Below are 13,608 nucleotides of genomic sequence, written 5' to 3'. Positions count from 1 at the left end.
CAGCCCCTGCAGTGCCAGCCCCCTGCAGTGCCAGCCCCTCCAGAAGTCAGAAGGGAAAGGTGGCAAATCTTTTCCATCATGGTATTGCCAGAGTGACAAAACTACCTGGGGCCACCCACACACTGATGTGATAAAGTGCCTGTCTAAAGGGCTTTGGCCAACCTGCCTTAAGGGATGTTGATATCAAGAAAGAGCCAAGCACATAAACCCCAAATATCTAAATCTATCAATGTATCAAAAAGTATCCCATTTGCACAGAGGGGTTCCCTGGCTGGGACTCTGACAGGAGGTGACCTGGACTGCAGGCAGAACTGCTGCTGCTCTGCTGCACCCCCAGCTCTCCCAGAGGAGCTCAGTCCAAAGCCGTGTTCAGTACTGCAGGGATGCTCGTGCTGGCTGCTGAGGTGCAAACCTGATGCCATGGATTAACAGCACACTAACTGCTTCAGTGTTACCTGAGTTAGGCCTCTCCCGAGTGTGTCGTGCACCCTGGGAGCCTAGGCCAGGCTCCATGTATTTGTTCTATGAAAAGAAAGAGTTTACTTGCTGGGAAGTGGAGGGCCTGTGTTCTTATTCCAGCCCCCTTCAGCTATCATGAAAAATACTGGAAGGAAAGAAAAGTCAAACAAAAAACCTGATATTCTTTATTTTTGTTATAATTTTAACAACATGAGTAAATTGAAATCTGTAAGCAAAGCAATTACAAGAAGAGGGTCTAATAAAGTTGTTCAAGCTACAACCTACTTTGATTGTTGAGTCAAACAGAATAAAGCAGGCTGCGGTGATGGGTTTTAGCTTCCACGAACATAACTGGCAGTGACAGCTTTTGCTTCAGTGGCAGTGGACTTCTGAGGGCTGGGAGTGTCATAATCAGCTGGAAGTGAAACAAAAATAAAATAAAATTGGTTGCTACTACAAATAGGAAAATTGCTGAACCAAGTGCTATATCCTCAGTTCATCTGGTGAAATCTCATCAACTTCAACAGGATCTGATTATAAAACAACTCTCCCTGACTAGAGCAGAAGAGCAAATCAAAATCTGTTTATCAGGTTCTCAGAGGTTCCGTGACTAATGGTGACTAAGGATCTTAAGCCCAGCCAAGCAACCTAACCACTGTATAGGCATTTACGGGTCATTCCCAGAGGACAGAGCTGAGGAGCCTGCACTATGTTTCTCCACAGAAGGTGCAGTCTGTGGGACAGAGTCTGCTCTTGGACTTCAGGGGGAACTCCTGCACTTCCAAAGGAGCTTCCCCAGGATCACAGCTTCCATACGTAACCCAGGGATGGAACACCACAGCTGCTCTGCAGCCACTGATGCTGTAATAGCTTTTTAATCTCAAAGCTCAAATCTTTAGGCAAGTTGAACTTGTAGACCTGGTGTATTCCTAAACCTCATCCTTCTGCAGCAGTGCTGGACACAGCCATCTCCAATACACCAGGAATCTCTGCACGGATGGATTTGGGGTGCTCTTCCTCTTTGGAAGCTCCCCCAAACCTCACCACCTCTCACCCAGCCCTATGAAACATTCGAGTCCTCTCCCAGCAGCCCCAGAGCCCAGGAGCATGCTGTGCAGCTCCCACACTCTCTGTGGGACAGGTACCTGCCCTGCTCGCCGTCCAGCAGGCAGTGGTAGGCAGCGATGTCCTTCTCCAGCTGCTGCTTGCTGCTCAGCAGGTTCTCGCGGTCCCGCTGCTGCTGCTCGGTCTCTACTTTGATTTCTCCCATCTCTGCCTCCAGCTTGGAAATGACAGAGCCGAGGTTCTGCAGTTCAATGTCGTGCCAGTGCTTGGCGTCGTATAAAGAGTTCTCCAGACCCCTCTTCTGTACGGGCAGGACAGCAGACAGTGAAACAGTCAGGGTGCGAACGCTCCTGAGGGACCTTTAGTCAAGCTGGGCCAGCATCCCACTGAATGTGCTTCAGTGGAGATGTCATATTTTGAGAATGACTTTCTATAGATACTTTGAAAAATGTGTATTATCATTACAAGGGTTGAACTACTTTGGTTACAAGGTATTTGTAATATATGATAATCTGTAGAATACAGATATTCTGCATGTTGTCGAGTACTACCCACCCACCAATCTCACTGAAATTGTTACTCAGTATGAAGACACTGATGATTGAAATTTGGGGTCTGGTTGTCCAATGTGGTACAGTGAGTGCACCACGTCAGTCAAGATGAGCCCAGAAATGTCTGGCATCTCTGAAAACAGTGTCCACTGGAAAACAGACTTTATTATTCAGTCTGCATCCCCAGAGGGGGATGTCTTCCTCAGAAGGCGAGTTGAGGTCACAGAGACTATCCCCCGGAGCCCCCCCACTATTTACCAAGGTTCTCAAAGACTCGGTTTCTGCTTGCAAGCTCTGGATTTTGCAGGCGGTTTCGTGGAACTCGGTCCTGAGGCCCTCCACCAGCTCCTCCTCCTGGCTCCGCACGGCGGCCGGCGTCTCAGCCTGCTGCTGCCAAAAGATGGCGCCTGCCGTCACAGCCCCCCAGCACAGCACGGCCCGGCCCGCCCGCGCCACGCCGGGGGTGACAGCGGCCACCTCGGGCCGCATTAGGGCGTGTTAAATCCCTCGGTGGAGCAGGCCTGGAGAATTCCCAGTGTCAATTTACCACGTGTTCTATGCATTTACTGTAAAACACCCTGTACATACAAGTGTGTGCATTTTATCTACGTCGGCACAAGTTGTTTAGCATTCCTACTAGTACCTTTAAAATGACCTATAAAAGGAAACCATTGCTGTAATTCTTCACTTTGTAGCTATACTATAATATTTTTTAAAACGTTGTTTTAAATCTGTTGGATTTCAGAGGTATTCACACCTTGATTTTTCACACAGCATTCTATGAATCAGAGACCAAGTCATATCACAGAGGTCAGAAAAATAACTTCTGTTAATTGAGCTAAGATATTCTTATGCTATTTCCTGCACTTCTGGTTTGTGGGTCTTTATATGTATTTAGTTCAGGCTTCTTGAAAATAAGTGAAGGAAAAGGTACCTTAGTAAAAATACATTTTCTGTACTTTTTAATGAGGCTGTGCTCAAGGTTTTCAGTCCAGAGCTCTGGGCTCTCTAGCAAATGCAATTCTTCAGTCAAAACCTACATTACTTCTGGTCGATGCTAAAGTTAAACTATGCAATAGACTTCCATTCCACTCTGAAAATTCATCTTGACCTGTCCTACTTTTCTGATTATGCCTTCTTTTATTTTAAAAATAAGATCAAGTTTTTACAAAGTCTGGGACCATACACCAGAAATAATTTTTAGTTTTTGGTGCCATCATGTGAACCCCAGGCCGTGGTCATTGTGAATGAAATGCTCTGAGGTGCAAAAGTACATTTCAGTACCAGTTATTTCTTCACTCTGTGCTTCTCAAGAAAGCCACTGATATTTAAGAGTGCATTTTCCCATGGACTCAGACCAAAATCCTTTAGGTTTTTACCATCCTTTTGTTTCAAGAAAAAACCACCCAACCCTCCAGGGTCCTGCAGAGGATGAGATGCTGTGCCCGTGCCCAGTCCTGCAGTGCTGGGGGGCTGACAGAGTGCTCACCTTGGTACGGAGCAGGGCGCCCGTCTCAGCACGAGTCTTTTCAATGTCTCTCTCCCAGTGGATTCTGATTTTTTCCAGTATGTCGTCCAGGCCACTTCCCAGGGGAACATCAAGTTCTTCCAGCTGAGATCCGGCAAGCTGCTTGTATAGTACCTTCACATCCTTGAACAGAAACAGCAGACATCAAAGAAAGTGAACTGGACGATTGCATGGTAGCTTCAGAGAGGCTCAAGGAAGAGCCACAAACACAGAGAGTAATTAAATTTGGTCCTTAAAGATGTCTCTACATTAGTGACTCAGTGCACCGGAGGGTTTCCTGTTCAGATGTGCATTTGCCTGGCTCGTGCCTGGGGAGCTGCTGCAGATGCATGGGTCTGGAAGGGGATTCCTCCTTGGCAGAAGGGACAGAAGCCCTGCACCAAGGCACTGCCCTCTCACGGGCAGGTTTCTCCAGCAGCCAGAGCCTGACACACACATGCTGCATGCCTGGGACCCAAACACACCACAGCTCTATTGCCAGCAAGGCTGCAACATGGGCTTTGGGCCAAGGAACTAACAGCTTACAGCAAATCAAACCCTGCTCTTCCCTCTCTGCTGCTGGAATGCATCGAGCTGTGCAAACCAGCAGGAGAAAACTAGTGTGTCTAGAGTTACACACTGAGAGGCAGCACAGCAGTTGCACACTGTGTTCAGGAACACAAGAATAAATGAGATCAGCACATGGATCTGAACTGTTGGGCACCACAACCCTTTTACAGCAATGTGTTTATATGTGCTATTGGCATAAGCAAAAAAAAAACAGTGGTGTAAAAGCACCTGGGAATTGTGTTTGTAATACAAAATGACAGTGACATTGTCACCCTGACAGTGCCCACACTGGAAACAAAAGCATGGGAATTACATGACCTGTGAACCTGCAAGAATGAAAGCCTCAAATTATGCCCATTCCCAGTTCACAAAAGCTTCAAAAGGCCTTAATGTGGATTTCCTAGTGGGGGCACTGGAGGGAAGAAAGGCTTGAATTAGTTCATAGAAGTCCTTGGGACTTCATTGTGCTGGATCCCAGCTGGAGTAATTGCAATAGCTGCTGCCAGCCTTGACTCTGTGACTTCTCCTGAGCAGCTTCCCCTGGTGCTGCTGCCACAGGAAGGCCCAGTCTGGGCTGAGGTGGCTCTGGGAGTGCTCAGATCACCCCAGTGGGTGCAGCAAGGAGCACCCTCCACCCAGCCGTGGAGCGCAGGCGCTGCCGGACCCCGCGGTGCCCCGCACACGGGCACAGAGCAGCAGCCCCTGGACAGCACCGAGCTCTGGAGGGTGTCTGCCGTATGCCTGGCAACCTTCTGCTCTCCCTCTTGCCTACAACTTCCACCTTTCTCTTGCTGTGCAGTGGTGCTGAAGCCACTGATTATTTTCTGCAAAATGCCAGCCTTGGGATTAGACTCGTGAAAGCAGGGAGGGGATGGAGCAACTTCTTGGCAACCCAAGTGTCCCTGTGCCTGCCAACGCTGCTGAAATCTTGTGGTTGGAGAAATAACCCATAGGGAATGGTAACGAGGCATTATCCTACCTCACGCGAGCCACCTCAGTTCAAGCTCTCTCTTATTTTTGAGGCACCAGCACAATTACTTTCTGTGGGATTAGTAGTAGCTGCATATACAAGCCCCATCAGGAGGATGCTGACTTGGGTCCAATCCTGAACCCCCTGCTGAATGGAGTAAGGCACCTTCACACAAACAGTGGTGTGTTGCTCAGGAGAGACTCTGTTTTGGGCAGGGAGCAGCTTGCTAAGCCAAGCAGGAGGTTTTCAGGAGACTAAGGCTTGGTGTTAGTGCAGCAGGACCAGAGCTTTTTCCCTGCACACACATTTTCTCTTTACATCTCCAGCTGAGAATCAGAGCTCGCTGTTGATGTGTCCACATACGTGGCTGCAACCCCATGACCATCGTGTGGTGGCTAGCAAGATACAGAGCAAGGATATATTTTTCATGCCATACATATCAGATGTGCAGCAGGACCAGAGCTTTTTCCCTGCACACACATTTTCTCTTTACATCTCCAGCTGAGAATCAGCTCACTGTTGATGTGTCCACATATGTGGCTGCAACCCCATGACCATTGTGTGGTGGCTAGCAAGACACAGAGCAATGACATCTTTTTCATGCCATACTTATCAGATGAAAAAGAGATAGAACTTAAATGTAAGTAATTTGATGGTGCCTTGAAGGTTAATGCTTTAGCAGAGAAGAGAGAAACCAGAGCAGGTTTCAGGAGAATCCCTCCACCCAGCCATGGCAGGTGGAGCTTTTTCGTGCTTGCTTTGCACCAAGCAGCTGAAATAGGCACAGGCAGGCTCTCAGTGCCTCGAGCCTGGACTTACTTCTTCATGATTCTTTGACAGCAAAGTTAGTTCTTCTTTCATGCTCTCTATCTGACTCTCCAGGTCCATTTTTGTTAAATTAGCATCATCGATCACTTTATATAGGGAATTAATTTCATCTTCCACTGCCTTTCTGAATGGCTGCTCATTTTCATATCTGCAGAGAGAAAAAAACCTTAATCCAGCACAGCTCAGCAAGAAAAAACTGCTTTTTAAAAAATGACACCATTTGTGCTAATTAGCTGATGTGCCCCAGACAGAGGCACAGAAACACAGAAGACAGACTTTGCTCTCACCTTGTCTGGCTGCACCTGAACTGAACTGCCTGAAGTACCCTGTCATTAACTGGGGTGATAAGGCAGGCTGAGCTAGGGTTATCAGTGCAGCAGGATTCCTGCCCAGGCCCAGGGCTCTCCCTACCTCTGGAATGTCACTGTGACTACAGGTGGCTTTGTCTCTGTTCAGCTGTAAAATGAGAGTGACTTCTTACCGACCTCCCAGTGAGAGATCAATGTCTGTAGATCAAAGAACAGCTTAAGTGACTTCATTAGTGCTGTTTTTGTTACCATGCATCTTCAAAATTTGCCAAAATGGTATTAGCATCGTAATTATTTTGCTGTTATAAACCCTCTCCCGAGTCAGGTGGTTGAATATCCAACTGCAAAGAACAAGCCTGCTCTATTGACCAAAGAAGGATATTGTCATTAACAGGGAAAACAATAGCCAGGTCCCTCCCTCTGGTATTAAATCACACCCAAGAGATCAGATCCGAGGTGGCCAGTCCCTGGAGGGATGGACAGATTAATACCTTCCCTCACAGCACGTGGTGCGAAGAAGGGAGCGAGCTGACTCAGGAACCAAGCCATGGGGGAAGGAACAAGCCAGGTGACCAGTCCAATCACACAGCAATTCCCCAGAGAAAGCCTCATGATCCTCCTTCTGCCTGGATCCCACCCCACCACCACTGTAAACATCAGGGAGCCCTTCCAGTAAATGGAATCCCCACACAGAGCATCTACTGCATAGATAGACCTCCCCAGCCCCACTGCCAGCAGTCAGCTCTGAGGTGCTTAGCCTGGGGGCAGGAGAGGTGTTGATGTGGGAGGTGGGGGCACCTGCTGGAGAGTCCCTGATCGGTTCCCACCTGAGGCTGGCCAGACCCTGGTGAAAACCAGTCAGGGGGTCTTTCTTGCCTGGCTGTGGACATCATCCCTGTGCCTACCCTCATTCAGGGCTGGGGCTTTAACCCCCCCACTTCACTCCCCGACAGAGCAAGCCTTTGCCAAGGCCAAGGGTCAAAGACAGTGGCCGGCTAGGTGCCACCACAACACTACCTGTCTTTGAAGTCTTCAGCACAGGCTTGGATGTTCTCAGTGTGCAGCATGAGACGAGCATTTTCAAGGACTGCTTCGCCCACCTAGAAGAAAGAGACAACAGCTCAAGCAATTAGGAGCTTCTGCACATGAGCTGTGTGCACTGTGCATGGGTCTGAAGCAGATGTATAGCTTTGATTCTGAAAATAATCCTTTAGCCTAGGGCTGTTCCAGTGAATCATTCCACGTAATTTAATCAACTAATTTTGTACATATAAATTCACAAATTCTCTGCAAATAGGCTGTAATTTGTCATCAAACTGTTCATTGCTCCTAAGCATTCGTATTCTTGTGGAAAACACATTTATTCTGATTGTCAGCTGGTCGCAAGGGGCAAAGCTCATTACTGTGTGCAAGGCACCTTTATCGTTTACGTCCTGCTTGTATTTTATAGCTGTGGTTTAAGTAGCACTTATGCAGCTCCCACTCTCCTTCCCATATCTGCATCCTCTGTGGTGAGCCAGGGAGTGCTTGTTGCTCAGCTGCCTGTGAGCCATCCTCAGTCCCAGAGCTCAATTTGTCCTCTCTGATGGGCTCCTGTAAGCTCCTGAGATAGGTGTGAGACCTGAGAAGCCTGCAGTCTTCAAAGATATTACACCAAATAGGAGATGCTTTGGCAAGAGGGTGCAAGTAGGACTGTGGTATTGTTGCTCTGGGTGTATCTTTAATGCCCAGGAGGCACTTGAGGGGTGAGCAAACCCAAAAGGCTTGTGACATAGCAGCTGGTTGTGATTCAAGAGGGTTACATAAAATGATAACAAAGGTAAAAAAAGGCCACTGACTGCCCTGGAGTCACATGAGCACTGAACTCTGGAGCTGACCAAAGACCTGCTGACTTTGGTACCAGGATTGGAGCAATCATCCCTACAGATAACTGTGTGGGGGCTCCAGCCATCCTGTGGTCCGTGCTGTCACTCTGCAGTCTCTTTCAGGAGGCACCTATGGAGATTTGCAGCTGAAGCTAAACCACCACAGGAATATCAGCTGTCTTTTAAGCAAGCCAGGAGAGTTCTTGAAGCAGAAATCTTTCTTTAGATAATTAAGTCTGCAAATAAATGAGGTTGCCAATCCCCTGAAGCACTCTGCTCCCTTGAGGTGAAACAGGCCATGCAACGTGGAGACATCAGGACTTCATCAGGACAAGTCATCTCAAGTACTGCAAGCGGGATGGTTGCCTTAGTCTGCCCCTGCCTGCTCCTTGGCTGCTGGTCGGTGGGGTGGAGGTGGCCAGGCAAGGCTGAAGCATTCCTACGTGGCAAGTAACATTCATCTGCACAAGAAGTGGCTTACTGCTCCAAAAGTCTTGCAGATGCTTGGACAAGCTAATATGAACTATGTGAAGGCAACTGGGAAGGACAGATCTGGAGGAATAAGCTATTCCCCACATTGAGAAGTCCATAATGGATCATGAAGTTAAAAGCACCCCACATCTTTTAAATCTGAGGAGGCATGACAGTTAAAAACGTGCTCTGCTTACTTGTCACCTCCTGTTAGGAGCAAAAAGGGAAGGTGGCTGTGGATGGCAGCATGGTGCTGGAGCTCCTTCCTGCCAGCCCCAGCTCAGGGCCTGGCTTCCAAAGAAAACAGAGCTCATGTCATTGCACGGGTGGCCAATTTTTCCTTAATAACTGTGGGACTTCTTGGCCAATTCCAGCCGTTATGACAGAGGGACAGTACCTCTCAGAGACATGCAATTCCAACACGTTTCATGGAAGCAGCATCTAGGCAGAGGAGAGGAGTGTGTGAACACTGCCCTGGGTGTAAAAGCCCCGGGTGCAGCAGGGGGAAGTCGGAGAGCACGGCAAACGCGGAGCCAGCGGTGTCGGGGACTCAGGGGCAAGGAGCTGGGCTCCTGTGGCACACGGCAGCCCACCAGTGCACAGACCTCTCTGTGCCCTCTGGCACACAGAACTGGCTCTTCTGCATCGTCAACCCCTTCTCTGCTTCTCCCTGCTTTGTTTGCAATCCCACTTCACCTGCACCGGCCCAGCTCCCCAGCCCCTTGGTCATCTCTGCTGTGGCATTTCAGAGCAGCTGGGCACAGCCAGGACTTTGGGGACGTGCTCTTGTGCCATCCTCGGGACCCCTCACACCAGGAGACACGAGTTTCTCCTGAGAGATGGAGAAAAGACATTCGGTTTTCACAGGGCAGCAGCATGCAGGTAGAGGCAGTTCTTTGACCCAAACTCTGTAGTTGTTTTTTTTTTTCTTCTTTTATGTGTCTTTTCTTCTTTCCTACAGAAGTTATTTCGTCTTTCTGCCAATTCCTATATGTGTGGATCCTCACAGAAGCTGTTATTTGTTTCCCTGACTCCAGTCAGGGAGCAGAAGCGTTGCCCTGTGATTTGCCCTGCTCTGTCAAAACAAACCCACCTGCCTCTGTTGGTGAGCTGTCACAGTGTCTGACCTAAAGTCTGATGAAAATGAATGTCTTTGAGGGAACTGGGAACGTTCCATGGGCAAAAGCAATATTAGGTCCTGTGAACAGCAGAGTATCACTCAGAGGTACATTAATAGCTAAGTTTAGAGGCTGAAACTGATGTAAAATGGCTGCTTTTGGGCTGCAGTGAAAGAGACACAGGGAATAGCATTTGGCACTGCCTGGATTTCTGCCTCTGTAGAGAGACAAACTGGCTTTTAGAATTGTTTTTTTGAGAGTAATCTTGTGGTGTCATTGAGGCATTGGAGGTGACTCTCACCTGCCCCACAGCAGGTGTGTTTCCCACAGCCCTGTCACCTCACCCCTGAGGACTGGGCCAGTTCCCCACTCCCAGAGCCCTGTCACCTCACCCCTCAGGACTGGGCCAGTTCCCCACTCCCCTCTTCGCAGGCCGGTGGCTAATGCCAAATGTTCAGGGAGAGTCCAGGGCTCTTCAACGCTGCACACAAACCGGGAATGTGGTGTGGAAATAAAAATAGTGTAAAGGGTCTAATGTTTGGAGAAGACCAGGGATGTGTGGCAGCTGGAGGCATCAGCCTTCCAGCCCTCCTGCAGGCCAGCTCTGTGCACTTTAATCCTGGCAGTGAACCCGAAGGGTAACGAATGACACGGTAATTTCTGTGTCGAAACCAGGCTCCTGAAAAAATCTCCGATTTGCAGGAGCTGTGGAAGCCCCTCCCCGGGGCCCAGCAGGAGAGATGCAAGACTTCCACCTAGCGGCTCTTCCGTTTGGTCTCCCCCTGCCAGCAGCCGAGGCTGGATGCCAGCGGCCGGGCCGGGGGCCGGGTGGCACTGCTGGGGCTGTGCTGGCACCAGCTCGGGAAGCCTGCCCCGTGTCCCTCGGGCTGCCGCACAGGCTGCACTGCTGGGGCTTGTGTGGCATTTGCACCGCCAAAACGGGAAGTGTTGGGAAAATGCAAATATTACTGCCCATAAGAGCTCCTTTAAGTCATGTGTTTTCCTTCAACACTCGATCTGTGATGCTCATGCACCTTCTGAACATGTTTTCTTTCAGCTCTTCAATTAATGCTGAGTATTTGTGGTATAAAACATCTTAACGAGAAAGTGGCAATTTCCTTTGATTTCAGTGTGATATTATGGGTGTAAAAATGCAGTTTTAGTGTTTATAAAATGAGATTTGTCTGCATCCAGGTAATGGCCTGTTTAATGGGCAACAAGGAAAACCAGCTGCTTGAAGGGACCCTGCAGCCTCCAGCCTCAGTAAAGGCTGATGTGATGCAGACAGGTATGGGGAGAACTTATCCCTGGTGACTGGCAGCTTTTGATTTTTAACAGAGATCTGACCAAATCTGGTGTTGGAAGATTGACTGAGTCTTTCAAATTCTTAGCCATCCTTTGCTGATAGCTTTGTGTAGTTTTGCTGTTCTTACAAACGCCTGAATCCGTTCTGAATGCTGCTAAATTTGTGTCCTCAGGTGTGGCCTGTGATAATGCATCTCATGGTTCAATTATTCATGGGATGGAAAATTAGCTGGCTTTTAAGTTCACTTCAGTTAAAGCCAGTGATGCCTCTGTGGAGGCAGAGAAGTTCAGGGGTGGTCTAGTCTGTCCTTCCACACACAGACAGAAACAGTTGGTACCAGCCTATTGCCTCCAACACACTGTAACTCACAGCTAAATCGGGCTAAAATCCTGCAGCCCTGGCAACCTTTCAGATGCTCCCAGCCATGCACAGGAGTCACAGTGCTGACAACATTGGTGCAGGACACTGACTCTTTCTTCTGCTTTTGTGTTTACTCCTGTGATCTGAACTGTGCCATGTGCCATCTCCCAGACAAAACCGGAACAGAACGGTCCCAGGGGCCGAGCTGCCCTCTCCTCTCCATCACCTCACGGAGGCTTTGTCAAGCATCCACTCTTCCCAGGCACTGCCCTGCCCCCTGGGAAGGAGTTACCATTACAACCAACCTCCTGCTCTGCAGGAGAGACACCTTCGGTTGGAGACTGGATTTTCCACAGGAAGACTGGGATGAGGCCTGGAGAAAAGGAGCACGCCCCGGGGAAAAGGAGAAGCGTTTGTATTTCCAACACAGGCATTCCTCTCTGCAAAGTTTTCTCCTTTCCTGCAAAAACCCTCCCATTTTGCACCTGTCCTGGTTTATGTGTGTCCACCTGCTCTGCTCAAAACCAGCTGCGGTCCCAGGGGCTGAGCTGCCCTCTCCTCTCCACCCCCTCACGGAGGCTTTGTCAAGCATCCACTCTTCCCAGGCACTGCCCTGCTCCCTGGGAAGGAGTTACCATTACAACCAACCTCCTGCTCTGCAGGAGAGACACCTTCGATTGGAGACTGGATTTTCCACAGGAAGACTGGGATGAGGCCTGGAGAAAAGGAGCACGCCCCGGGGAAAAGGAGAAGCGTTTGTATTTCCAACACAGGCATTCCTCTCTGCAAAGTTTTCTCCTTTCCTCCCATTTTGCACCTGTCCTGGTTTATGTGTGGCCACCTGCTCTGCTCAAAACCAGCTGCCCAGGAGGAGAACTGCTGCCCTGAGGAGGAGAGTGGCTTCCCACGGCTCAGCTCCCTGCTGCAGTGGTAGTTCGGACAGCTTGCTGTGAAACACCAGTGGCTTTGCCCTTTTTGGGACCTTCCTCTCATACCCCCCAAGTCACTCAATGCCACATTTCCCCCGTAGCTCTGGTGCCTGTTACACCTTTTGCTTTGTGATGGCAGAGGGGACTGCCTGAGCGTGGGACTGCAGCCCCTTCTGCAGGGACTCATTTGGTCTAGTTTTAATAGGTGACCATTTTGGTGTTGATGCTGGTAGTGACATTTGCCAATTAGCTCCGGGATGAACGCGTTAATTGGGGTTTGGGCTGGAGGAGGTCCTACTTTCATCTATAGTTAGATGCTTAATATAAAAAAAAAGCAAAGAAACCATTAGTCAGAATTGTGTGTAACAGCTCAGATTATATCTGAGAACGCCAAAACCCACTAAGGGATGCCTCTTTTATTGATTTAATTGAAGTAATTCAGAAAACTTTATGCATTCTCTCATGGGTTTTTATGGTTAAATCGATCTGGATGATGCTCATCTTTTTCTCTTACTTTTGATGGTACTTGCAAACGCTATTACTACATAGCTTTATTTTCTGGTTTTATATAGGAAGAGTCCAAGATTCAAGCTAGATTCCATTTTGAGCTGCTCTTACCTTACTCATGAAAAGGGAGGCAGAGGCAAGATGGCAGGATGGCAATACAAAGAAAGGTTAAAAGGAAAGCAAGTTGGATGAAAACTGATGACAGGAGTAGGTTCATCTACACTACAGTGTTGGGGCTTCCTATAACAAAACATTAACCAGTCCTTCCTACACCACTTCACACCCCTGCAACAAACACTCTGTGGAGACCCCGCAGCCCATGCTGTAGGGAGTAGGTGGGAGTAAGGGATGGTGGGTGGCAGCCAAGGGAAGGAAGGGGGTCACTCATTTGTAGGCATATAATTATTACCTTTAAATAAATAGAGCTTTTGAAAATGTGATTAAGTAAACGAGGGAATAAAGTAAAAATCTGAATTGCTAATTAAAAAAAAAAAAACCAAACCACAACCCAACATTCTTGCAATGATTACACATTGGGGGATAAACTATTTCAGTCCTAATAATTTTGATGCTCAGGGTAATAACCACAGCTATGAAAAAAAAATAAATAAAAAACCCAATCACCCATTTTAATCAGCCGAGACTGTCACCCCTTGGGGGGCATTTCAGTCGTCCCCCATGTGCAGGATGCTCGAGGCAATTCTCCTGCTTAATAGGCATGTTCCACAGCACGCTGTGAAACGATAATGCTAATTATCATTTGAAAGTATCATGAAGATACTTTCAAACCGCTC

The 13,608-nt window shown here is 48.5% G+C and overlaps 1 protein-coding gene across 1 annotated transcript; it reads right to left on the bottom strand.

The window, feature by feature from the left end:
* Positions 1-628: 628 nt before the first annotated feature.
* BFSP2 (beaded filament structural protein 2, phakinin) lies at positions 629-7,356 on the bottom strand. Its single transcript, XM_008949189.1, has 6 exons — positions 7,276-7,356; positions 5,942-6,098; positions 3,565-3,726; positions 2,334-2,465; positions 1,605-1,825; positions 629-874 (listed from the first exon to the last, which is right to left on the bottom strand). Exons 1-6 carry the CDS (start codon positions 7,323-7,325, stop codon positions 871-873), a joined length of 726 nt encoding a protein of 241 aa, XP_008947437.1. The 5' UTR covers positions 7,326-7,356; the 3' UTR covers positions 629-870.
* Positions 7,357-13,608: the final 6,252 nt, after the last annotated feature.

Source organism: Merops nubicus, unplaced genomic scaffold (genome assembly GCF_000691845.1).
Source record: "Merops nubicus isolate BGI_N331 unplaced genomic scaffold, ASM69184v1 scaffold24770, whole genome shotgun sequence".
Lineage (NCBI taxonomy): Eukaryota > Metazoa > Chordata > Aves > Coraciiformes > Meropidae > Merops > Merops nubicus.
Note: the sequence above shows the minus strand (reverse complement) of the source record. Positions and strands in the feature narration are given on the sequence as shown.

Bases quoted from the DNA above. Each gene is read 5' to 3' on its own strand.
- BFSP2 (XM_008949189.1), bottom strand. From the start codon at position 7,325: ATGCTGCACACTGAGAACATCCAAGCCTGTGCTGAAGACTTCAAAGAC. The intron at 6,099-7,275 runs GTAGTGTTGTGG...TTCTCTCTGCAG, and splicing joins GCTGAAGACTTCAAAGACAG to ATATGAAAATGAGCAGCCAT. The intron at 2,466-3,564 runs GTGAGCACTCTG...ATCTTTTGGCAG, and splicing joins GCGCCCTGCTCCGTACCAAG to CAGCAGGCTGAGACGCCGGC.